Source organism: Sphaerodactylus townsendi, linkage group LG10, assembly GCF_021028975.2.
Source record: "Sphaerodactylus townsendi isolate TG3544 linkage group LG10, MPM_Stown_v2.3, whole genome shotgun sequence".
Taxonomy (NCBI): Eukaryota; Metazoa; Chordata; class Lepidosauria; order Squamata; family Sphaerodactylidae; genus Sphaerodactylus; species Sphaerodactylus townsendi.
The window spans coordinates 68,768,088-68,793,942 of NC_059434.1; the positions used below are offsets into that span (position 1 = coordinate 68,768,088).

General features: G+C 43.1%; 2 protein-coding genes across 2 annotated transcripts; one reads left to right on the forward strand and one right to left on the reverse strand.

Annotated features, from left to right (window-relative positions):
- Positions 1 to 3,220: 3,220 nt before the first annotated feature.
- On the reverse strand, positions 3,221 to 13,926 carry LOC125440093 (sel1-repeat-containing protein YbeT-like). Its single transcript, XM_048509663.1, has 5 exons — positions 13,569 to 13,926; positions 7,221 to 7,362; positions 6,354 to 6,399; positions 4,966 to 5,052; positions 3,221 to 3,443 (listed from the first exon to the last, which is right to left on the reverse strand). The coding sequence occupies exons 1-5, from the start codon at positions 13,680 to 13,682 to the stop codon at positions 3,350 to 3,352; spliced, it is 483 nt and encodes a 160-aa protein (XP_048365620.1). The 5' UTR covers positions 13,683 to 13,926; the 3' UTR covers positions 3,221 to 3,349.
- Positions 13,927 to 22,390: 8,464 nt separating this feature from the next.
- LOC125440356 (histone H2A.Z) lies at positions 22,391 to 24,791 on the forward strand. Its single transcript, XM_048510136.1, has 5 exons — positions 22,391 to 22,577; positions 22,945 to 23,022; positions 23,288 to 23,401; positions 23,933 to 24,062; positions 24,201 to 24,791. Exons 1-5 carry the CDS (start codon positions 22,575 to 22,577, stop codon positions 24,260 to 24,262), a joined length of 387 nt encoding a protein of 128 aa, XP_048366093.1. The 5' UTR covers positions 22,391 to 22,574; the 3' UTR covers positions 24,263 to 24,791.
- Positions 24,792 to 25,855: the final 1,064 nt, after the last annotated feature.

Here is a 25,855-nt window from a genome sequence, read left to right on the forward strand (position 1 = left end):
TAAATTTAGGTAAACGTTCACATGCGACATATTCTGGAGTACTGGCATTAGTGATGAAAAATCCCAGAGTTATAGAAACCTTGAATTCATTAAACAATTAAAGAAGAAATCACAAAGGGGGGGGGGGGACCTGCTATTAAAGTAATGCAAGCAAATATGGATTAATCTCAGAAAATACCTGAGGAATTTGTACAAAGGAAATTGCTTTCCTCAGAGAAACCATTCTGATCTATAGGGAAAGTGCTGTTTTTTCTCGCTTTTTACATTACTTATATCAATGTTAATATTGTTGGTTTTGCCCCTGGTATTAACTGGGAGACAGATACAGTGCTGGGGGTGGGGGATGTATACCATTCTGATCTTCAGATAAGAATTAGTCTATCAAAAAAATCATACAATGCATGGGCGACTCCTAGTGTTCAAAACTAAGAATGTCACCCATTAACATACAAGGCAACCTTAAAAATGAATCAGATAATTCGTCTTTCAGGTCACCGTTGTCCACTCTGATGGGCAGCACCTTTCAGGATTTCAGGTTGGCCTTTCAAATCACCTGCTATTTGATCCTCGTAAGCCTGTAATGCTGAGAACCAACCCAGCAACCCTTAGCAGAATTATACCCTTATAAGCTCCAGCTCAAATCACTGCAGAATCTCTTCCCCCACAGATGTGGTAGTCTGCTGAAGCAAAAACAACATGATATTCTGTGACATCTTAAAGACTGACAGATTTATTGTGATACAAGCCTCCATGGATTATAAAAATGAATATACAAGGGGGAAATGGTGAATAGTGAAGTTAAAAGGCCATGAAATGTAGGCAGTACAGTCTGTTTCTAGGTGAAATTAAAAAATGTCATAAATACATATATATAGTGACTATTCACAGAAACTGTAATTGCTGATAATAACAAAACTGAACATCAGCAGAAGGTCAGAAATGATTTATATTTAAATCCTAGTTAATATAATGAAACGCATTAAACATTCTAATTCAGCAATTTCACATTAGAGTCTTCCTTTGAAGTACCTTTGTTGAAGAATATTGACTTTCAGATCAGCAAGGGAGACTGAAATGTTCTTCCCATTTTTGGATGTTACCTTTCTGACATCAAATTTCTGTCCTTTTATTCTTTCGCACTGACATTGACCTGTTTGTCCTAGATCAATATATGTAAGCATTAGATTGAAGTTAGAACTGAGAAATAAAATAAAACTCCCTTTCTCCTGTGTATTTGTCAAAAGTCAATAACATACCCAAATACTAAGAGCAGTTTTGCACATTAATATTGCACAGAGAAATGCTTCTGCAACACCAGTCTCTCCCTGTATTAAACATGCCAATCATCTGAACACATGAAGCTGCTTTGTACTGTATTGGTGCATTATTACGTCAATATTGCCTATTTTGATTTGGGGCAGCTCTCCAGTGTCTCAGACAGAGGTCTTGCAACATCACAATTACCTAATCCTTTCAAGATTAGATGCTGGGGATTGAACCTGGGATCTCTGCATGCCAAGCAAATGCCCAACCTCTGAGCTACGGTGGTGGGATTCAGCCGGTTTGCACCGCTTCGGCAGAACCGGTTGTTAAAATGGTGATTGCAAACAACCAGCTGTTAAATCCCACCACTGGCTCCCCCTCCTCTTTAAATACCTGTGCCCTTTCTCTGAAGTACCTGATTGGGTTAGGATTTCCAGGTGTGCATAGATATGTGTTAAAGAAGCATGTACACTCTTAAATGACAATTACATGTTATCTTTTGGTTGATACCATCCAGAGGTGGGATCCAGCAGGTTCTCACGGGTTCCCGAGATTAGGTTACTAATTATTTGTGTGTGCCGAGAGGAGGTTACTAATTGGTGATTTTGCCACGTGATTTTTGCCTTAGTTACGCCCCTCCTCTCAGCAGTAGCGCGCAGAACTTGAAGCAGTCTAGCAGGAGGTGCACCGGCGTGCGTGGCAGCCTGCGCCTGTGTGCATTTGTTTCCCGCCCAAGGACCGCCGAAGCGGCTGCATCCTTGCCACAGCCCCGCCCAGGAATACCCTGCCCCCGGAATGCCCAGCCATGCCCCCGTCATGCCCCACCCAGCCCCATTGGCGCTACGCCACAGTTTGAATCCCACCACCATGGGAACCTGTTACTAAAATTTTTGGATCTCACCACTGATACCATCATTGGTGTGACACTGGTTTTCCCTTGAGCAATTGTAACACACAGGTACCCACCCAGCCTCCCTTTCTCTCTCTTCTTCCACCTGCCTTCCTCTCTCCAGAGCCTGAATGATAGCAAATGCCCCTTATGGCCAGAATTTTTTTGTTAATTACATACAAAGGAATTACACATAATATTCTATCTTCCATCATCGTAACCTATCATTCTCTGAAGCACAACTGTTTCACTAGAGAAGTGAAAGGATATGATGAAAAGCTCAATGTGTCAGGTGGTTTATATACTAGACTCTTTTATCCCTGTGATTCAAAATTATGGCAAAATGGCAGTTTTTGTGGCTGGAATCCACCTCATGCTCAAGCCTTTTCATCCCATTTCAAACACTGCGTCAACAACCGGCCTTGGCAGCCTTGTAAATTGGTCCCATGTTGTACTATCAATAAAGTTACTGAGTACACATGACAACAATATGAGAGCATGAGGCCCATAACATCTCACAAAACAAATGTTTATTACCACAAAAATCACATATATCTAGGCATAGAAACTGTGCCTCCTGTTCGATGTAATTATTCCCTCACTAGCTGGGAAAAGAGGACACCATGAACATGGAAGCATCTTCTGGTCGCTGTAATTATTTTCTCCTGAAAATGCATTGTGAAAGTGCAGTTTTTAAGAAGAAGCGCATGCAAAATAAAAATAATTTCGATTATAGATTGCGTGGTAAGTAAATAAGCCGCGTTTACTCCAGTCACAGACAACTATTATGTGGTATAAATAAATTCTATTGCTCAAACAACTGTTTAAAACTCTAAGGCAATTCTGAAATCTGTCATAATACCAACATCTGGGACATTTCTTTGTCTTGAATGGAGATGCGGCTAGCTTGTTCTAGAACAGGGGTAGGGAACCTGCGGCTCTCCAGATGTTCAGGAACTACAATTCCCACCAGCCCCTACCAGCATGGCCAATTGGCCATGCTGACGAGCTGATGGGGTGTAGTTCCTGAGCTGGAAACCACAGGTCTGTTCTAGGCTCCTCAAATCACACCAATTAACATGGAGCACAAGACAGAAATGGTGGTTTCAAGTTACAACAATGTAGTAGTGAAAAAAACAGGAAAATGTATTTGGAGAGAAGGAACTTATCCTCTTGTTCTTAAGCAGTGCCAGTTTCTCAGGCTTGATTTCTGTTCCTGATGTTCTCTAGGAGATTCTGGGCCTCATGGAGTCCATGACCAGCAGCTACACTGAGAAGTTTTTCCACTTCCCTAGAAGGCAAGCCATGGTTAATACAGCATGGTCTACATATAAGGTGATACTGAGGTGGCAGGATGAGGTGATGCTGAGGAATGAGGTGATACTGAGGTGGTAAATAGACTGTGCTACTTTAGATTATAGGCGAGGGATTATATTTTTAAAAAATCATCATAATAATTTATTCTAATTTTTATGCCAGTTCTCCAAACTGTTCACAATTATCCTTTTCAAACTCAGCCCCTTTCAAAAGTAGATTCCTGCTCTGAAACAACTCATGGCAGTTTATATGCTGTGAAGCATGTCATTAAAAAAATATACTTTGTGGATACATACATATAATAAACCCAATAATGGCTATTAGTCATTATAATTAAACCAAACCTCCATGTTCAGAGGCAGTGTCTCTCTGAATACCAGTATTGGACACAATAATGGTAGCTATTGGCTTCTGTGTCTTGTTTATAGGCCTTACATGGCCACCGTGTAGAACAGGATGCTAAATTTGATGGACTGTTACTCTGATACAGCATGATTGCTCTTCTGATCTTATCCTCGCAACAACTCTTGAAAATGGCTTGAAATCAGTCATTGAGTGCCACAGTTTAGCAAGAAGTGGGATCTATCATACCTATCTCATCTAACTCAAGACATTACATTATACTGGATCTCAACTCTCATATCCCCAGAGAAGCTCTTGCTATTTTCCTATTAAGTTTCAGTTTCCCTATAACTACCGTGTTTTCCCGAAAATAAGACAGTGTCTTATATTAATTTTTGCTCCCAAAGATGTGCTATGTCTTATTTTCAGAGGATGTCTTATTTTTCCGCTCCACAGCTGCATGCTCTGGTGTTCTGTTCGACAGGCATGCTTCCAAACAAAAACTTTGCTACGTCTTACTTTTGGGGGATGTTTTATATTTAGCACTTCAGCAAAACCTCTACTACGTCTTATTCCCAGGGGATGTCTTATATTCGGGGAAACAGGGTAGCATGGGTTTAGTTCCCTGTACAGTATTCTAAGGGAGGGAATTTTAGTCAGCTCCTGTCCCTTTAAGAAATTTCCCTAGAGGCAGTCTTCCTTAATTACCCAGCAACGCCTCTGTTTAGCTTAGTCAGTTTAAGGTGCCTAGGGAGTTGGAAGGCTGCAATATCTTTAACACCTATGGTGCATAGACTAAAGTGTATATAATCTAGAGAATGCAAAGTTAAGGTGTCGACAGAAAATAGAATCCAGACAAAAGACTGAAAGAACCAGGAGGAAGTATAGACAAGTGGACTTTCTTGAAAGGAGTCAAGAATAAAAGTCTACAGCTTCAAGTTTGTTCACCAATCAAGCAAGTTAGATCCTGGGAGGAGTTAGGATCTCATATCTTCTAAGCAATAAACCTTGCTTTTGAACTGTTACACCTTGCTTGTGGGTCTCCCATCCTGTTACAGCCAAGAACAGGGCACCTTCATATTGTTTTACTTGGGGAACAGAACATCAACTGCTGAGAGAAGAACTTCCACAGCAATCGAAACAACACAACTTACCCTTCTCCAAGATCCATCGTCATATTCTTCAGTTTTCCAACAGCCAAGTTAAAAGAGGAGTGAGGGTGGCCCTTCTCTGCCGCTTGACTGTGAGAGAAGAAAGGAAAAAATGCCAAATGAGCTCAATAGACAGAAGATGTAATCCATGCTCACACAGCCTATTACCTACCATGTCAAATGAAGTAACCATCCAAACAGAAAACACTTGGATGGTCACAATCTGTGACTGGTGGGATGCATTTGGCTTTGAAGTTTCTAAGATATATTGGTTTGATGTAAATAAACACAGATGCACACTGGAATACTGTTGGACTAAAACATTTGCTTTTCTCCTCACAGATATGACACAGGTATAGTGACCAAGTAGGGATGCCAGATCCATAGCCACACACACCCCCGGGAGCTGTTTGGGGATGAGGCCTGGCACTTTGGCCATTTCTGCATGGGCCAAAAAAAGCTGGTAAAACGACAGTTAAAACAGCGTTATGGGTAGGGTGTTCGCACGGCTGCCACTGCAGAAACGACGCAACGATGCAGCAACGCTCCAGCGGCCCCACAATGGTGTATTCGAAAATCGCTCAACAAGTGAGCCTTTTCAACAATGGCGCTCCACAGCTGGTGTCGTGCAAAGTGCCCTCCAGGAATCAGTGCTGCAAAGCCCGTCCCCAACAATGGTGGTCCACACTGGTCAATCCTGGCACCAAACACCCATGACATCTACCCTGGGAAAAAAAGAACATAATTTGCAAAGCACAGCTGTGCGAAGGTCCGCAGTTCAACCAATGCACGACTTGTCCACGGAGTGCCCGCACATGTGAACACTCCGTTACGTTGCTGCAGTGTTGCCAATAACACCGATGACACAATGCTGTAATTGGCTGTGCAGAAACGGCCTTTGACATCTCAATCCTTCACTATGCTCTAGGAATTTCTAAAACTCTATGATAAATATCTTAACGATCTGGTCTGCTCCCAAAGCAGTGTGGGGGAACAACATCACTTCCAGGTCTTTACTACCACACACCATTCATGATGGGCAGAGGTTCTCTCACCAGTTGCAACCCTCTATCCTCGGTCATTAAGGAATGAGTACAGCCATTGTAAGAATGTCCCAGGGATTCCTTTAGTAAGTTCTATAGAAGGGCAAGGAGGAAAGGTGGTATGGTATAGCTTGATCTCATCAGATCTAAAAAGCTATGCATTGTCAGTACTTGGAAGAGAGACCTCCAAGGAAGGCAACAACAAATCACCTGTCTCTAACTTGCCTTGAAAGCCCCTTGCTGAGGTCATCATAAGTCATCTGTGACTTGATGGCACTTTTCACACATGCACACACAGAAGGGCATGAAACAAAATCACAGGTAAAATTAATATTGCCCCTGCCTTACCTGAACCATTGCATAGCTTTTTCTTCATTCTTTTGCACCCCAGCTCCTGGTAATGAGACAAAGACTCATCAGTAAAGTTACTAACTATTTCTGACCTCTGCTTCTGTGCATAATAAAAGCTAGAACCATACCATGTCCCTTTAAGGGGTGGGGAGAGACTACAAAGCAACAAATTCCACCCATCAACCCTGGGGCACCACTCAGGGATGCAGAGGCAGAGAGAAGAAGGGGCAGTATATTTCAAGGCATTTCCCTGATAAGGACTAGGAACTCAGCCAGGAGAGCATACACACCCTAGATTTCATGTTAGCTAACCAGTTACAGAGGGGCAGTAGAGGGAGAGAGGGTGCCATTTACCCCTCCCCTCTCAAGCTTGAGTCCTGTCAAGACCCCCACAAGAAGGGTCTGGAGAGTATGTTGATCTCCCCCACCCCCAATCCTGACAACATGACAAACTCTTATTCACACTCCCCCAGAGGCATAGCAAGAGGGAAAAGAACCCAGTGCACTGGTGCGTCCTCCGCCCCCCCCCCCCGGAATGCCCCCCCCTGGAATGCCCTCGCCACACCCCCACAGGGGGCACGCCCGGTGCATCATGCCCTCCCCCGCGCCCTTGGAACTATGCCTCTGCACTCCCCAAATTCCAGCTTTTGAGGAACCTATGTAAACAGGAAGGCAGTTTACAATTGATCCCTGTCCAGATTTGTGCATATAGCATAGAAATTTGCACTAGCCTCACAAATTCATAACCTCACCGATAGCAGTTACACAAAAGTAGATGCTACAGTCATACACAACTGGATTGCTCCAAAGGCACTGAAAGCAACCAAGGGCAAGAAGATATTAGCTTACTTAGATTAGTCCTACCTGTTAAATATCTCTGTCCCACAATATGCTGGGCGTTGGGATATCCTAGGTGAGCATACATATGAGCCACATGGAAATGGAAGTTTTCGTAACATAGCAAGATGTAGAGCAGGAGAAAGACAGTGCCAAAAATAGTCAGCAACTGAAAGCAGAAAAACAAGAGTGGATATATCCCCGGCAGCAGCCTTCAGTCTTTGCAGAGGGACCCACATTTTAACTTTAATCTTTTCATTTTTGCATACATCCCACGTTTTCTTTGTTCTTCCATTCTCAATCCCAAAACTTTTAGTTTTTTGGGTCTTTTTTTCCTTTTCTTAAAAATGCAATGAAAAAAAGAGAATAGTAGAGGTGCCACTAATGTGAAATATCAAAGATGGATCCATGAGCCAGCTGTGGGTTCTGATCCAGGAACTGATGGCCAATAAAGATTGATCTACACTAGAAATGTGTATACATTAAATAGATTGTTTGCTGTGGCTTTCTCCAAGCAATGCTGGCACCTATAGTTTGCTGAAGTGCTAAGAGTTCTGTTAAAGATAATTTTCCTTTCCCTTCTCTCGGAATTAGATTTCTCGTGAGTCTTTGGAGAAAACGAGCATTAACTTATCTGCAGTGTAGCAATGCTCTTAGAGTAGTGTAGAAGCCTGTCTCCCTCCTTTAGCTATCCTGCTGGCTTTTTCATATCCCACTGTTAGTAATGCCATTTTTCATTGGCTGAAACAGTTATCTAAGTCTTGGCAGTTTTCATTCGATATGTGCTTGTTAGTTCCTTGGAACTGAACATTTGAATTGAGAAATATGTCCTTATGCATGATTCGGATAACTTGCCAGCAGACTGTAGAGTTTAAGCAGAGTGAAAGGGGCTATTTCAGTCTCATGCAGTTTTGTATACACATCTGTATCCAGGCCCACTATGCTACTGGATATCTCTTTTGAAGACGAAGAAGAGTTTAGATTATAACCCAGTTTCTCAACTATAGCAGCTTACAAACTCCTTTAGTCTCCCCACAACAGACCTGTTGTGAGGTAGGTGAGGCTGGGAAAGTTCTGAGAGAACTGTGGCAAGTTCAATGTCACCCAGCAGGCTTTATGAGTCGGAGCGGGGAAACATATCCAGTTCTCCAGATTAGAGTCCACTACACCACGCTTAACCACTACACCACACTTTTGATGCATATGGAAATATGTATCTCCATCCAAAACCATTAGTCCACAGTTCTGCAATTTTTTGCAGTTAAAGAGCTAAACTTCATCAAAATTCAGAGAATGAGACCAACAAAGAGTCATATAATAAGCCCATTTGCGCAACTGAAAATATACAGTTTAACACTACTGATAATTGGCAAGTTGGTTAATAATCCAAATTGTTTTCACAGTCCAAACATCACTTGTTGCAAGTCCTTTAATACAAGGCCTCCCAGTGAGTAAAAAAATGTATACAAGAGCATTCTATAGTAATTGTTTTAGAGTGCTGCTAGCATGAACCTATACATTATTCACATTTGGATTACTGCAAATTTTCACTTTTCCTTTCTGTAATGGATAAAATGCCTTTTAGTCACATAAAGCCAGCGTGGTGCAGTGGTTAAGAGCAAGTGGATTCTAATCTGGAGAACTGGGTTTGATTCCTCACTCCTCCACCTGAGTGGCAGAGGCTTATCTGGTGAACCAGATGTGTTTCCACATGCCTACATTCCTGCTGGGTGACCTTTGGCTTGTCACAGTTCTTTGGAACTCTCTCAGCCCCATCTACCTCACAAGGTGTCTGTTGTGGGGAGAAGAAGGTAAAGGAGTTTGTAAACCCCTTTGAGTCTCCTTACAGGAGAGAAGGTGGGATATAAATCCAAAATCTTCTTCTTCTAAAAATCTTTGCTTGCCATTCCCTTCACACACTGATTATTCTAACATCCCTCCTACCCCTCCAATACAGTGTAAAGATTTGATATGGTTTCAAAGTAAGGAGAGTTGGATTTATATTCCCCCTTTCTCTCCTATAGGAGACTCAGAGGGATTTACAAACTCCTTTCCCTTCCCCCCTCACAACAAACACTCTGTGAGGTAGGTGGGGCTGAGAGAGCTCAGAAGAACTGTGACTAGCCCAACATCACCCAGCTGGCGTGTGTTGGAGTATACAGGCTAATCTGAATTCCCCAGATAAGCCTCCACAGCTCAGGCGGCAGAGCAGGGAATCAAACCCGGTTCTTCCAGATTAGAGTACACCTGCTCTTAACCACTATGCCACTGCTGCTCCACATTTGGCTCTAGAGTCGTAGGTTGCAGACTCCTGCATTAGTCAATGAACACAGTTAGAGTTACTCTTTTCAGTTCATCATAAGTGAGCCACAACTTCTGCTACAGATTGGTATAGAACTCTGGTTATCATGGAGATCTGGTTTTAGAAAACAGTTTTCTAATATCCTTGGATCATGGAACAATAGGTGGATGCACACCTCTTTCCTGGACTGGGGAATTGCAATCTGTTTTTCTCTGTTTGATAAATAGACAGTCTAGACACCTTTTGCATAGGTCACACGGTGGGCCATCTTATCAGCCAACCTGCAGGCAGTGGCTGACAATTTATGCAAAGCAAACAATATCAAACAGAAGGAATCTCTCTCTTCTACAATGGGCTCAAACATTCATCAAACAACCTCATAATCGATAAAGCCCTCCTGAGCCTTTTAACCTTGACAAATGGAGCTTTTATCCTACTACACATGGTTGTTGTTTTCAGAGGCAAGTCATTAGGGAGGAAAACGGATTACTCTGTTCCAAGCAATAGGTGCCATCTTCAACAATGCTTCAGAAAGTACTCTTGAAATGCTTTGTTATATGATGATTGGTTGCCCTCCTGATGTTGATTTTCCTCCTAAATTTCTTCGATACTTTTAAATAAATCTGATTTGGGATGAGACATGCAGTTCACATGCAACTATCGTGTTTTTATTATTATTTTGCCATGAAGTCACATCCTGGGTTGGGGGAAGGTGGACAGGGGATGGGATGGAATGTCACCCACCAAAGGACGAGGGTAGAGGGTTCATTGTCACAACATTCCATTGCTTAGGCAGTTATAGATTAGGACAGTTCAATGCAATTGATAAGATGAGATGTCTAATAAACAGTGGCCCTTTATGCATGCAGTGCTTACCCTGTAGCCATCCTCTTCACAGTGAGTTTTTCCTGCATTTTTTGGTTTAAACAGGATTCTCCTGCTGCAAAACGTCCTTAGTCACACATTCTTTTTATGCAACCTCCAGCTGGGAAGGTTGCTCTCTGCTGCATTTGTGTGTGTGTGTCCTGACATCCTGGGTCTAGAGTTATTTTGCTAGACCATGTAAATTTCATGTAGATTTCACTGGTCTGTTGCTCCAGCAGTAGACCAGCAGTATTAAAGTATTTTTAATAAGCTGAATTGCTGCCCTGAAGAAGGTGAGGAACAGCTGTTGGGTGGGCAGGGGACAGAAGTGTAGCTGGGCCATACTGTGCCTGGCCCACTCTGTGTTTTCCGCCACCTACACACTTACCTTAGTTCAGCCTGAAAGTGCAGGCTAGAAAAAGCAGCCTGTTCACTTGAGACTGAAAATGGCCTGGTGGGAACTACATTTCCCAGGAGATCTTGGGGTTCGCAAGGTCTCCTGGGAAGTGTAGTTCCCACCTGGCAGGCCTGGAAACTCGAAGTGAACGAGGTTCTGAAACCTTGGCTCAACAGAATGTGAGTGGAGGAGGGGGCACCGTGGGGGGGGCAGGAGGGGATGCGCACCCCCATTCCCGGTAGCTCCACCTCTGGCAAGGAAAGGAGGGGAGGAGCAAGGAAACCCAATGTAAGCCAAACACATGCTGTCTCCATTTGCTTTCTCTGTGAAGTGAGAGGAAAAGTCACGCTTTCAGAGGTTTCAGAAACCAGGAGATTTTCTGATCTTAGGCTCATTCCGCACATGCAGAATAAGGCACTTTCAAACTGCTTTCAGTGCTCTTTGAAGCTGTCCGGAATAGCAAAATCCACTTGCAAACAGTTGTGAAAGTGGTTTGAAAACGCATTATTTTGCGTGTGCGGAAGGGACCTTATGCATGGTGAGTTTGGGAGATGGGAAAACTTGTGTGATACAAAGAGTCCAACCCAAAGGGAATGTATGTTCAATGAGACGTAGACCACAGGTGCATAAATGGTCAAAGTAACAATACTGGGGAAAGCATGTGTCACTTCCGGCGTGACATCTTTTTTGGCTGAGCTTTATAATCTTGCGGGGTCTATTGCAGTGGCTGAGCAAGACAGGTCTGCGGCAGCAGTAATGGCATTCAAGTCCTGCTTGTGGAGGCCAGCTCTTCCTTGCCAGATGTTTTGGGCAGTCACACAGCATGAGTGTCCCATGCACAGTGACCAAGTCTAATAGCAGCTGTGCCAAGGTCTCTTTCGGGGTTGCCTGAAAGTGAGGACCTCAAGTACGCTAACCTATGCCTTACTCTGCCGTCTTTCTTGCACTGGTGAATAGGGCATCTTTCAACACCAGGGACAATGGAACAGTCCATTTGCCTCATGATCTTGTGTGCCCAGTTTGGCTTGGTGGTTACAGGGCAGCTATTTCCTTGTGTGCCCAGTTGGCTTGGTGGCTACAGGGCAGCTCTGCAGTGCCTGAGGTACATATTCACCCTGCCTCTTCTTTCTCCTTTATTTATGGACAAAATATACATTTTGTCTTATCCTTGGGAGCATCCCTCTCTTGGCAGTATTCAAATGATGCCAGCCTGTTTCACACGTGACTGCTTTTCCTCGCTGAGCTTTTGAGAAGCTGATAGGAATGCCTTCTGTGAATATGCAGTCGAATGTTCTGTAGTGGGTGTCCTGGTGCTTCCACTGCTTTGCAAAGAAAGAAAGAAAGAAAGAAAGAAAGAAAGAAAGAAAGAAAGAAAGAAAGAAAGAAAGAAAGAAAGAAAGAAAGAAAGAAAGAAAGAAAGAAAGAAAGAAAGAAAGAAAGAAAGAAAGAAAGAAAGAAAGAAAAAGAAAGAAAGAAAGAAAGAAAGAAAGAAAGAAAGAAAGAAAGAAAGAAAGAAAGAAAGAAAGAAAGAAAGAAAGAAAGAAAGAAAGAAAGAAAGAAAGAAAGAAAGAAAGAAGTGCTCCTGGGGCATTATTAGTAGGATATTGGGTTAATATAACAGAGTTTGCCCAGTCTTGAAAGCATGATATTGAATGCAACAAATCAGTCCTCCCAAGAAGTATATTGCAAAATGTAAAGCTTACGTTTATTTAAGTTCCAGTTGAATGATAGAAACCTAATTTAAAGGGTAGAATTGGTGAGTGCAATATGGGATATACCTGTAGAAATAGATATATACCTACAGAACATATGTGAAGAAACATCTGTCTCCATTGCCATCCATGTAGGAAGAGAGAAAGAACAATGGGTACTGAGAGAGAAAGAGGAAAGGTCAGAGGACAGCTCCCACGTAAAGAGGAAGGGTCAGAGGACAGCTCCCACGTAAAGAGAGGGGCATCCCTTTCAACACTTATACACACCTGGAGTGATTTAGCACCCCCACCCCGACCACCACCATGTCCAGGCAAGCTGAATGTCTCGCTCCAATATAACCTCCCTTGTACTTGAACTCTTGGCTATTTTCTGCCAAATATGCTGTAGAAGCATCTGGCTTGAGTGGCCATGCTTCCTTCCCTGAAAGCAGGCATATCAAAAGGCATGACTGCATGAAGGAATTTAAACTCCTATCTGCAAAGCTTCCTGGAGAATGATAGTAATGGTGCTCCTGGGCACAGCATATAATAAAGGGAAACTGGGTTACCTTTGTTCCTTCCTATGCTTGGGGACAGGGTGACATCCGGCAAGCAAATACTACTGTACCAGTAAATATTCAAGGTTTAGGATTGAGCTGCCAATCACAAAGTATTGACCTCAAACGCACAAAGACACCAGAAGCATACTGTTTATGGACTGCAATGAATTAACTAGGGTGCTGACTGACTGGGAAATATGGCTTCTCGTTGCTCTTGTGTTTTCAGAAACACATTGATCTACAGAAAGCAGGTAAAGTTTTCTACAGCCTGAATGTAAACATTGTTCCTTGCTAATGTTAAGTTGCAATTAAAGGCGCCGATAGAGCGGGCTGATGAAAAGATGAGAAGCTGGCCACCTGAGTTCAGTCAACATGTTTCAAAACAAAATGCTAAGAATTGTAACAAAGGTATGCCAGTTACTGTGCTGCCATGGATATTTTAATACTCTGCTGCTTCAGTGCTCCATGCCAATGTGTTAGATGCCTTGCGGGCAAATAGAGGATCTATCAACACGACAGAAAGCAAACAAACACCCCCAATTCCCAGCTCTAGCAACTCACCTCCCATTTACTCCACTCAGAAGGAGGTTTCTTGCCCCTCTGGGATATATTTGTCTCCCAGATCTTAGCAGGAGGACATGCTTGGCTCCTTCCCATTTGTTTCCGTTGTACCATGACCAGTTTCGTGTCCCTCCTTGTTCTCTTCAGCAAGCTTTTTATTCCTGTGAAGCACACCCGCTTTATTCTCTTCCTCTAACTCCCATTCACATTTTATCCAATCCCCAAGCGTTTCTTTTGTTTGCAGTCCCTGACATTTTTTTCTGTCTCTGATTTATAGGCAGCGAGAAGCAGCTCTGCTGTGCATGGTAGCACAGAGCAAAGACCGTGCTTTTCCTCTGGTTAGTTTCATCACTTTTTTTTTTTGGCACGGCTTCGGTGGTTGAATTGCTTGATAGACATAATTTCAATGGGGCACAGTGTTGCGTAGAAGTGATGGGGGAAACCCAGCAGCTCTGGCAAAAAGACGCGAGAGAAGGAGCAACTCTGTTTTCCAATCCAGCTTAGCATCCATTTAATCATTTTAACATTGAACCTATGGCTAAGTTAGTAAACTATATTACATCGAACCAAAATAACTATTAGTTGGCAGGGAAGAGCAAAGAAAAGAGATGCAACAGGAGCAGCAGTGGCGTAGGAGGTTAAGAGCTCGTGTATCTAATCTGGACGAACCGGGTTTGATTCCCTGCTCTGCCGCCTGAGCTGTGGAGGCTTATCTGGGGAATTCAGATTAGCCTGTACACTCCCACACGCCAGCTGGGTGACCTTGGGCTAGTCACAGCTTCTCGGAGCTCTCTCAGCCCCACCTACCTCACAGGGTGTTTGTTGTGAGGGGGGAAGGGCAAGGAGATTGTAAGCCCCTTTGAGTCTCCTGCAGGAGAGAAAGGGGGGATATAAATCCAAACTCTTCTTCTTCTCTTCTATATAGTTACAGCTTTATGCTGAACGATCCAAAATCAAGATTTTAGATCAAAGTTGCTTCCATACAAAGCTCTTCCCCTGTATTCCCACCCACCCAATTGCAGCACTTCTGAATGGGGCTCCTGCACAACATTTTCCCCACATCCAAATTTTAAGCTTTCCTCACCAGGATTGCAGACTTCAAAAACCACATTTGTGAAAGATCTTACCCAAAAGTGTGGGTGGGAATGTGTGGATTTCAGTGCCTCTCTGCTCACCTCTGGCACCAAGACGCCACCATTTCCTCTTGTGCCTCTTATTCCCTCCCTGTTTCCTAACATTAAAGCTCTATTTCTACTACCTTTTTAAAAAAGCTAACAGCCCAGAGGAGGTGAGAGATACAGAAATGATGGGCATGAGGGAAACAATGGCCCTTTCCACACAACCGAAATAAAACATTTTGAGGCAACTAATAAAATGTTTTCCCCTAACAATTCTTTTTCTGAAAACTTTTTGAAATGTTTTCACTTGCTGTGCATAAGTCCTGAAGACATTTCCCACGCCTCCCATACTTTTTCCTGAGCACCATTTTCTGAGCTCACGCCAGCCATCTCATGCTGTCAGGTGTTTTTTTTAATTGGGGGTGGTCATGACTGTAGCTCCGAAGACATGACCCCTAGAGAATTGGAGCATGAGGCTTTGAACCTTCATAGCACTGGATCCACAGATCTTTAAAAAAAAAAAACAACCCTGGCATAATCACAAAATGGTAGCCAGGAATTGTTTTGGGGGAATGAGTGGAACAAACTGGGGAGGGAGGGGGGATTGAAAATGTTTTGCAAACACTTTCAACACATTTTGCAAGCATTTTCAATGACTTGTGCAGAAATGGTCCGTGTGTTCATTTTACAAGCTTCCTACTTGGGATCTTTTAGCAGTTAAGAAAAAGGATTTGTAATAACACTACGCAAATTTGCTAAAGAACAGAGAACAACCTCCTCAAACAAGACCAAAATTCAAGAATTCCAGAAACTAGCAGGGACTGACTTGCTGAAATAAATGTCCCTAGTCTTTAAGGTGCTACCGGACTTCTCTTTTGTTTTACTGGGGAATCAGCCTGTAATCCACCAGTCTAGCCTCTGCTAGTGCTTCAAGTCAGAATTCATTAAAGATCACCTCTCTATTTTTGCACTATGCTGCCACCACATGGTCAAATCATTTTTAAGGACACACTTCTAGATTAAATTGTCTTCCCAAAAATCTCATCCTCTAAGAAGTTCAAGTGCTGCACTAAAAGTGCCAGCTGGGCTAGAGAATAATATCCTCCTGACCCTTTAATAGAAGTTTAATGGAATGTTATTTGTCAAGTGCTGTTATCATCTCTACACCATGAAAAGCTTCAGAGATCAATTTCCAAGCATTAAAGCTTCTATTAAGGAGAAACATTTAAAGGGTCATTTGCAAGAATAGGATCTGTTACTACCACGACTTATCTTCAGGTAAGCATTTTGCCTGATGACCTGATCATTGTTAGATTTTCCATTCAGAATATGGCACTGTGTTAAGTGGTATGTGCAACCACACTTTTAATTCTGTTTGCAGTTCATGCACAAAGGGTCACCAGTTGGCTTGAAAAATAAAGTTCTGTCTCTTTAATAGCAGCTTTCTAATAGCGGAAAGTAGCTGTTGAAGCTTTTCATGGGCATGGGCTTAAATAACATCCCTTTAAGGAGGAGGAGGAGGAGAAGAGTTTAGGGAGAAGAAGAAGAATTTGGATGTATACCCTTCTTTTCTCAGCCATAAGGAGTCTCAAAGCACCTTACAAACTCCTTCCCTTCCTCTCCCCACAACAGATACCTTGTGAGGTAGAGCAAGCCACAGAGAGAGAACTGTGGCTAGCTCAGTGTCACCCAGCAGGCTTCATGTGTAGAAGCAAGGTAACAAATCCAGTTCACCAGATTAGAATCTACCTGCTCTTTACCACTATACCATTATGGCTCTCTCTACTTGTAGGTTAATAAGGAGGAACTGTTGGAAACAATAAATGTTTTCCACTGTGCATAAATGGTTACCAAGCCAAGTTAACAAAACTGGAGGGTGCAATACAGAACTCCCAACACATTCATAACTGGAAAAAAATAATTTGACTGTTTCACTAGGTTTCATCGTACCAAGATGATTGGCAGGATATATCGTATTCCAAGATAGCTATAAACCAGCATTGACGGTCAATCAAGATGTAAACAGGTTTCATTGCATTTGAGACTAACTGCAAAAATAGCTGTATATAGGTTTGTAGCATAAATTTTGTAAATTAAGCTAATACAGGCTAGTAGTAGGTCCCTAGATAGGCAGGGAGAAATAGATCGATTTGTAGTCCTCCTGTTGTTGCAGAAACTTAGCCCATTCATGCAGAGGCGGAGCTACAAGGGGACTAGGGGTGCACATTGCGCGAGGCGTGCCCTGAGGGGCAACAAAATTTCAAGGTTTGGTATTTTTTAGTGTTTTTCAGTTTTTGGCCTGCAGGGGGCGCAGTTTTAGGCTAGCACAGGGGTACGGAATCTGCGGCTCTTATGCCCTTGCACTGCGGCTCCATGAGCTGAGCCGCTGGCCCCATCCTTGCGCGCCCTGCAGGCAGCAGGGCAGGCGCACCAACTGCCCGTGGCCGGCTGGGCCGTGCTGTGGGCTTCCCCTCTCGCCTGCCCCGTTCAGGGAAACGAGCCGCTGGCCCCATCCTTGCCCGCCCTGCAGGCAGCAGAGCGGACGCATCCATGCGCTTCTCAGAATGAGCGGAGTAAAAGGTAAAAAAGTGTTATCTTTATTTTAAATGTCAAAAAAATTATTTGCGGCTCCAAATGTTTTCTTTTCCCATGGAAAGCGGGTCCAAATGGCTCTTTTGAGTGTTAAAAGGTGTTGGTGTGCTAACCTTCCAAGGCCTTCTTGGCGACCTGGGACCTCCGTACCCTCGCGGGGACCGATCTTACCCCCCCCCCATATGTTCCGGGCAGGCCTCTGCGCTCTCAGCAGGGGCCAACTTACCTAGTGATTCCCAGCCTGAGTGTCACGGCTGGCAGCCTCCCACCGGGCCAGAGCCTTTAGCTCTGGCCCTGCCCACCGGCAGGCAGCTCTTCCATCAGCCAGCCGGGCCCTGCCGGGGATCTTGCTGAGTCTCGCGAGGGCCTGTAAGTTGAGCTGTTCCACCGGGCCTTTGGGGAGACCAGCTGTTGATAGGGGCCCCCTTCCTCCTTCTTCCTTCCTCCTCTTTTTTTCTCCATTCTGACATCATGGAGATCCTGCCACCCTTTTTTTTGTTTGGGGTTATGGCAAATTAGTAGAGCCGCCATCCTGAGTTAATTAATGCTGCATTTTAAATGGGGAAGGGTTTATTTTTATTCTTATTAGAGCTGTTTTAACTTATATTTATCGTATTTAAAATGTTATTGTGCTCTATCCATGTTGTACACCGCCCTGAGCCCTTTGGGGAGGGCGGTTTATAAACTAAATAATAAATAAATAAAATAACAAATAAAAGGTGTTGGTGTTAACCTTCCAAGGCCTTCTTGGCGACCTGGGACCTCCGTACCCTCGCGGGGACGATCTTACCCCCCCCCCATATGTTCCGGCCAGGCCTCTGCGCTCTCAGCAGAGGCCAACTTACCTGGTGATTCCCAGCCCCGAGTGATACGGGTTAGCCTTCCACCCGGCCAGAGCCTTACAGCTCTGCCCCTGCCTGGTGTGAAATCTTCCATCAGTTGTCCGGGCCCTATGATCTTGCTGAGTCTCGCGAGGGTCTGTAAGACTGAGCTGTCCCACCGGGCCTTTGACGAGACTAGCTGTTGATAGGGGCCCCCTTCCTCCTTCTTCCTTCCTCCTCTTTTTTTCTCCATACTGACATCATGGAGATCCTGCCACCCCTTTTGTTTGGGGTTATGGGAATTAGTAGAGGCCGCCATCCTGAGTTAATTAATGCTGCATTTTAAATGGGGAAGGGTTTATTTTTATTCTTATTAGAGCTGTTTTAACTTATATTTATCGTATTTAAAATGTTATTGTGCTCTATCCATGTTGTACACCGCCCTGAGCCCTTTGGGGGAGGGCGGTTTATAAACCCAAATAATAAATAAATAAAAATAAATAAATAAAGGTTCCCTACCCCTGGGCTAGCAGAACCAAAATTTCAGGGAGTTTTCGAGGGACTATCCTGATGATACCGCCCAAGTTAGGTGAGGTTTGGTTCAGGGGGGTCCAAAGTTATGGACTCCCAAAGGGAGCTAGTAGGAGATGGGGGCTACACCTTTGAGAGTCCATAACTTTGGACCCCCTGAACCAAACTTCACCAAACCTGGCTGGTATCATCAGGATAGTCTCCTAAAGATACCCTGAAATTTTGATGCTGCTAGCCTAAAAACTGCACTCCTTGCAGGCTGAAAACTGAAAAAACACTAAAAATACAAAAAACACAAATGAACGGGGGGGCAGATTTTGCACTGGGCTCCATTTTCCCTAGCTACACCTCGGCATTCATGCCCCTCAAAAATGGTGGTGATGAGATAATGCCATTATTATATCTGCATTGTTTTTCTTCTCCCTAACCTAAATTCAGAGGCGCGTGTTGGATATACTGCTAGTTTTTCCACCCAGCTTGTTTCAGTGTACAGCCCATTTGCATCCCCTTCATTCACTGGTGGTGCGTGGAAACTCACCCATTCACTCAGGAGAGAGAAACATTTGTATTCTGTTGTAGTTGAACTTGAAGGGAGACATTTCTGAAGAGAAAAGAAAATGAGAAATGGATTATAGACCAGTGAGGTGAGGAAAGAGGGGTGTAGTAAGGTGCAAAAATAGAAGCTGTATATAGAGATGTGAAGTGATGGACGAAGATGCAAAGAGAATGTTGAAGGTGTCAGAAGAATGCATGGACTAGAGATGAACAGAGAAACAAGAGATATGGTTGACAAATAAGGCTATGGCAAGAATCAAAGTATGGACAATGGATGTGTAGCATCATAATAAATGCTCTTATTGCAATAAGTATTAACTTAGTAAACTTTTAGGAGCTCAAGATAATGACTAACAGAGCAATGCAACCCTTCAGTGAGAAAAAGATATATAATTAGTGATTTGGGTTGTATTACAGTGGTGGGATTCAAATAATTTAACAACCGGTTCCAGTGGTGGGATTCAAATAATTTAACAACTGGTTGTTTACAAGCAGCATTTTAACAACCGGTTCTGCCGAAGTGGTGCGAACCTGCTGAATCCCACCACTGGTTGTATACCAGAGTGTGTGGTATGATCAATAAGTTACTCTTTCCTACTGATAGCAAACTCAAGGTCCTTGGTGCAGTCTGAAATTCATATATACCATGTCCCTGTAGGACAGAAGTTGGGGTAAAGTCTTCAGTGTGTTGAGGGAAGGAAAGACTCCAATAATTGTCCTTGACATAGTTGAGCATAGTTCCACTGATTTTTACAGACCATTTTCCGGCTTTGTGGCTGCCTTCATCCTCAGCAATGTAAATGTGTGTGCAATTGCAGTCTCTTTTTTCATTATACGGTACTCTTGGGGAATATCCTCTTGGTTCTGCTGCAATTCTGATGCAGCTTTAATTGGAATCTGAATCCAGTGAGAAAAATTAACATAAGAGAGTGAGAAGCATTGTCTGTAGAATAAAGGCCCAGGCTCAGACCAAGATTCAAGGGGGAGAGAGGTGTCAACTCAAGCTAAAAGGAAAAAAGAATGGTGGGTAGGGTTAAAACTGCCTAGGGGCAATGATGAAACTGCCTGGGGCCATTAGCAAGATAATTTCAAGCGTTCATATACCCAGCTGTGGGCAGTCAACCCTTTCTTATTAAGAAAGATAATGGAGGATAACACCCATTGCTTGATCTTTAAAAAGCATCTGCCTTAATTCTCAATTTGATCAAACAGCTTGTAATTTCTCAGTGCACTAAAGAAAGGCAAAAGAAAGGCAGTGCACAAAAGAAAGGTCATCTCAATGCCTTCTAAGATTCAAGGACTTGGCCTTAGTATTTGAAAGCAAAAGTAGGTGAAAGACCATCAACTGCATCAAGATAGTACTTTCCTGTGTCATAGTTGTGAACAGGTGTCAAGCCATTAACAGAAATACTGAATGGACAATTTGCTTGCTGGTTGAGTTTCCGCACATGCAGAATAATGCACTTTCAATCCACTTTCACAATTGTTTGCAAGCGGATTTTGCTATTCCGCACAGTAAAACCCAGCTGCAAAGTGAATTAAAAGTGGATTGAAAGTGCATTATTCTGCATGTGCAGAAGGGGCCTTTGATACCTACCGTGTTTCCCCGAAAATAATACAGTGTCTTATATTAATTTTTGCTCCCAAAGATGTGCTATGTCTTATTTTCAGGGAATGTCTTATTTTTCCGCTCCACAGCTGCATGCTCTGGTGTTCTGTTCAACAGGCATGCTTCCCAACAAAAACTTTGCTATGTCTTACTTTTGGGGGATGTTTTATATTTAGCACTTCAGCAAAACCTCTACTACATCTTATTCTCAGGGAATGTCTTATATTCAGGGAAACGGTAATTCAAATGAGAGGCAAAGGGACCTGACTTGCATCCACTCACTTGTATGTGTGTGTGTGGGGGGGGGGGGGGGCTGTCAGGTCACAGCCAGTTTATGGTGAGCCCATAGGGTTTTCATGGCAAGAGACGTTTGAAGGTAGTTTGCTATTGCCTGCCTCTGCATCACAATCCCGTTATTCCCTTGGAGGTCTCCCATGCAAATACTTACAATGGTCAACCCTGCTTAGCTTCTGAACTTTGATGAGATCAGGTTAGGGCATTGATTCACTCAGCACCTACTTTAAACTGGGGTTTCTGATCTCAATGCAAAAAAGCAGTTTGCACAAGAATGCTTGTGGCTCCCCACCACCAATCTTTGGCATGCTTACTGCTTTTCATGCTTCATTTAAACAAGGCACTGGGTGATTGCAAACTTGCACGTGTGAGCTGTTTTCTGCACTGTCACTGTCCCACCGAAATCTGTCCTAGATTTAGTGGTTTGCAAGAAAAACTGTCAGCTTTTGAAACAAGTTTAGCTGATCTGGTGCAATAATGAAGTACATATTACAAGAGCATCCTAAGCTTCCAAGATGCCCAGGCGGCAAAGCTGCCCCCATTACTTTGCTGGTGGAACTGAATAATATGTCACAATGTCTTATGCTTCCACTTAGTAATATTGCATGTATTCAAATACATTTTAGGTATATTGTGATCTTAGTAGATGGGGTCATAGCAGAGGGGGACGGAACCATCTGTAATATTTATGCAAAACTAAGGGTGTTTTAGCGGATTTGCTTTCAAAATGTGTAGAAAACTAGGAGCATTTCAGCGAATTTGCTTTCAAAATGTGTGTTTTAAGCAGATTTGATTTCAAAATGTGTACAAAAATTTGCTTTAAAATGTGTATTTATAGCAGATTTGCTTTAAAATGTGTGTAAAGCGGATTTGCTTTAAAAATGTGTGCAAAACTAAGGGTATTTTAGCGGATTTGCTTTAAAAATGTGTGTATTGGGGATGAAATGCTTAAGCTCCGTTCTCTGTTATTTTCTGCTCAAATTGAGTCTGCGCGGTTTTTTATTAAGAAACCCAAAATTATTTGGAGACGGACATTCCATCTGCATTTGTTGATTCGCGACGGATACGGCTCCCATAATGGAGACAAGAGACTAAATGTTGGAATCAGGTCCGGCCGCCCCACGAGGGGCACGCCCAGTCAAAAATTCGCCTCATGCTGATGAGGCGAGGCTTTAACCGTAGGCGGGACTCCAGAAGGCCGACCAGCAACGCTTCTCCGGGGACAACGGAGTCCTCCCCCACCCTGTTCCTGATTGGCCCAATAGGAAGCCAGAGATACCCCCCCCCCCTTCGCTGCGATAGGCTCGCTCGGCGAATCTTGTCCCCCGGATGTGTGTACGTTAGAACTGGTATAAAAGGTTCCTGAAAGGGCGGGAGCGGAGGCAGTTTTGAATTGCGACGGGGTAAGAAGGAGAGAAGAGGCCCGTCTTCTGTGGCTTCCCATCTACAAACCGCCTCCCTCCGTAACGACAAGCTCTTCTTCGTAATGGTAAGCAGCTCTCCTGTTGTCTATGGATCGGAGGCAAGCGTTGAGGAGGAAGGGATGAGCGGCAACGAGGCAATACTTTGTGGAGAACGTTAAAATTACTTATAGAATAGCAAAGAAAGAAGATAAAGCTGAACTGGAAGGGCGCGGTCAGACTACCGCTATTGCCTGTCGGCGAGCATACCTTCTACGCATGCGCTTTCATAGTGATACCGGGCGCATGCGCTAAGAACGGGAAGGTGCGGGAGGGGAACTGTGCAGGCATGGTTTTATGTGCGCATGCGTGGACCTTTGTTCTGGCCTCTAAAATGTACATGATGCTTGGGGATGCGAGATGCTCACTTGCTGCTTTCTTTCCTCTTCGCGTTAGGCTGGGGGCAAAGCCGGGAAGGACTCTGGCAAGACCAAAACTAAGACGGTGTCTCGTTCGCAGAGAGCTGGCTTACAGGTGAGCATGTGGGAGAGGTTCGGGTGGGCCCTTGTTTTTCAGATTTTGTCCTTTCCCTGTTCTGGACGGTGGGCCATTGTGGGCTACAAAATGCGACTATGGCTAGTGGTTGCCGCACCACCTACATGTGTTGCATATTTACCTTATAGTTGTATTCCGAAAATTCCCATTTGAAACTTCCTGTTTCAAGAATGCTGTGGAAAGTAGAAGCTGAAACTAAAGTTGGCTTGTCCTTGCATTGTAACGATTTCTTCTTCGTGTACAGTTCCCTGTTGGTCGCATTCATCGGCATTTAAAGTCAAGGACTACAAGTCATGGACGAGTTGGGGCTACAGCTGCTGTATACAGTGCTGCAATCCTGGAATACCTTACAGCTGAGGTAAGAGCCACTTCATTTTTATGTATTTATTTCATTTGATAGTTCGCCCTTTGCCATATAGGCGCAGGGCAGTTGACAACAATAAAATTACTTAATTGTATCCTGGCACCATAATCTCTACTAAGGAATAAAAATTAAGATTTGAACTCTACCCCTTAAAACAAACATTCACACTAATATGAAGGAAAAGGATGGGGAGGCCAGTACAGGAATACCATTGTTGTCTTTGACCCGCTCTGTCTTACAGGCCCCGAGAAATTGTGTCAAGTTTTGCAGGGCCAGGGTATTTTGCCTCTGCTGTTCTCTGTGATGCCAGAGTTGTGGGAGGCTGTGATTGTGTTGAAACAAGCAGCCAGAAATGATTTGCAGAACTAATCAGAATGTCCATTAATAATAGGAAACTGGTATCTCAACAGCTGGTTCATTCTGGTAACTAAAAGCTAGTCAAAGTAATGGTGCATCTCTTTTGAAAACAGTATTTGGTATGTTTGAAGAAATGCTCCCCAACTTACAGTAAAATTTTCATTGCAGGTACTTGAGTTAGCAGGAAATGCATCCAAAGACTTGAAAGTGAAGCGAATTACACCCCGTCACTTGCAGCTTGCAATCCGAGGAGATGAAGAACTTGATTCTCTCATCAAGGCAACAATTGCTGGTGGAGGTATGTATCCACTTGAATAATACAAAGTCTCTTGTCATTGTACAGTAGAGTAGCTTTATTCTAATGTGATAAAAAATATGGACTGTTAATGATTTTTCATTTCAAAAAATTGATGTAACTTTTTTCTTGCTGCCTTAGGTGTAATTCCACATATCCATAAATCTCTCATTGGAAAGAAAGGGCAACAGAAAACGGTTTAAAGGATGTCTGAATTCCTTTTTTGGACTCTTAAGTGCTCGGTTGTCCAGTGTTGGTGGGTTTCCAGTGGACTACATCTGTGAAACACAACTTTGCCTTTCTGTAGCCTTGAAGCTGAAGCTCATTGAGTTTTCTAACAAACCAAAATTCCTCATTTGAAGTCTTAACCTTATTTAAGTGTTACATGGCTTCAGAGAAGCTGTTGTCTGTAGTGGTTCCTGACTGTTTTTAGGAATGTTGGATTTTAATGAGATTCATTACTGTGTTGCTGATTTTTTTATGCTTCAAGTTCCTTTATTCAAATTTTTGCAGCTGTAAGCTAACATTTAACTACAAGAGACTATGTACACTAAGAATCCAAGCTGTTGAACAGTAATAAAGGAATGTGAAGTACTCAGCCTTGTTGCTGCTGTCAATCTCTTCTAGTTAAAATAAAGGGTTTTAATAAGCAGAAACTGAAAAACATTTGTTTTCTTTTTTGTGCAGACATTTATGTGACTCCAGTGTATGATTAAATAAGTGTGATCAGTATGAATGTTGTCTGCCTGGTTTATTACAATCATGTCTCTAGTAAACTTCTGACAAGTCAAAGCTTGCAACAGTGTTAAAACTATTAGTGTTAACAAAACGCAAAGGAAACAAACATAAATATATTTTCTAACTGGCCCTCCAAATGAACATGGACTATTACCCAGGAGGCTGATGGGAACTGTAGTCCATGTACATCTGGAGGTCCAGAGTTTGACACCCCTGAGTTAGAAGATATATTTATATCAACTGTTCAGTATCAGTTTTTCAAATTGTAAGCTGTCTTGAGCAGAACACTGAGGAAGTGGCATAGAGATATACTAAATTAAAAAAATTCCTAATTATACTGTATTTACACAGAAAACATTGCATATTTGTCAGTACTTCTCCCTTGTTTCCACTTTCTTCCTGTATCTTGTTGAAAACAAATGGTCTGTGTGTAAGAAGAGGAGGAGTTTGGATTTATATCCTGCTTATCTATCCTGTAAGGAGACTCAAGGCAGCTTACAAACTCCTTTCTCTTCCTCTCTCCCCAACAGACAGCTAACTTTAGAAGACAACACAACAGGTAGGTGGGGTTGAGAGTTTTGAATGAACTGTGACTAGTCTAAGGTCATTCAGCAGGAATGTAGAACGGGGGAAACAAATCTGATTCACTAGATTAGAGACTGCAGCTCATGTGGAAGAGTAAAGAAAGTTGGTTCTCCAGAGTCCACTTGCTCTTAATTGCAACAACCCTTAATCACTACAGCCTAGTCTAGTGGGAAATACTTGGCAAATCCTTTCAGCCTGGCAAAGGAAGGTGACAATACTGAATTGGCATTCAAAATGTAGGTGTTGAATTGGCAAAAGCAGTACTGGTAAAGGGTTTTTTAAAACTGTTCTGATACACTCAATACATAATGTAGCAGTTGTAGTTAAATTGGGGAAATGCTAAACCACTAGATAACATCAACTAATGGGCCTGAAATCAGTTCATATTTCATCACACTGTTGTGAGGTATTTTTATAGATTCATCTTTTATGAAGGGAGAAGTGGTGCTTCCGTCTCCCTCAAATTATTTGTA

What these genes read in the sequence shown, in the direction of transcription:
- LOC125440093 (XM_048509663.1), bottom strand. Translation starts at nt 13,682, where the DNA reads ATGGTACAACGGAAACAAATGGGAAGGAGCCAAGCATGTCCTCCTGCT. An exon ending in CTGAGTGGAGTAAATGGGAG is followed by an intron (nt 7,363 to 13,568) that starts GTGAGTTGCTAG and finishes TTCTGCTTTCAG; the next exon opens with TTGCTGACTATTTTTGGCAC. An exon ending in GGGACAGAGATATTTAACAG is followed by an intron (nt 6,400 to 7,220) that starts GTAGGACTAATC and finishes TCTCATTACCAG; the next exon opens with GAGCTGGGGTGCAAAAGAAT.
- LOC125440356 (XM_048510136.1), top strand. An exon ending in CGCAGAGAGCTGGCTTACAG is followed by an intron (nt 23,023 to 23,287) that starts GTGAGCATGTGG and finishes CTTCGTGTACAG; the next exon opens with TTCCCTGTTGGTCGCATTCA. An exon ending in GGCAACAATTGCTGGTGGAG is followed by an intron (nt 24,063 to 24,200) that starts GTATGTATCCAC and finishes TTGCTGCCTTAG; the next exon opens with GTGTAATTCCACATATCCAT.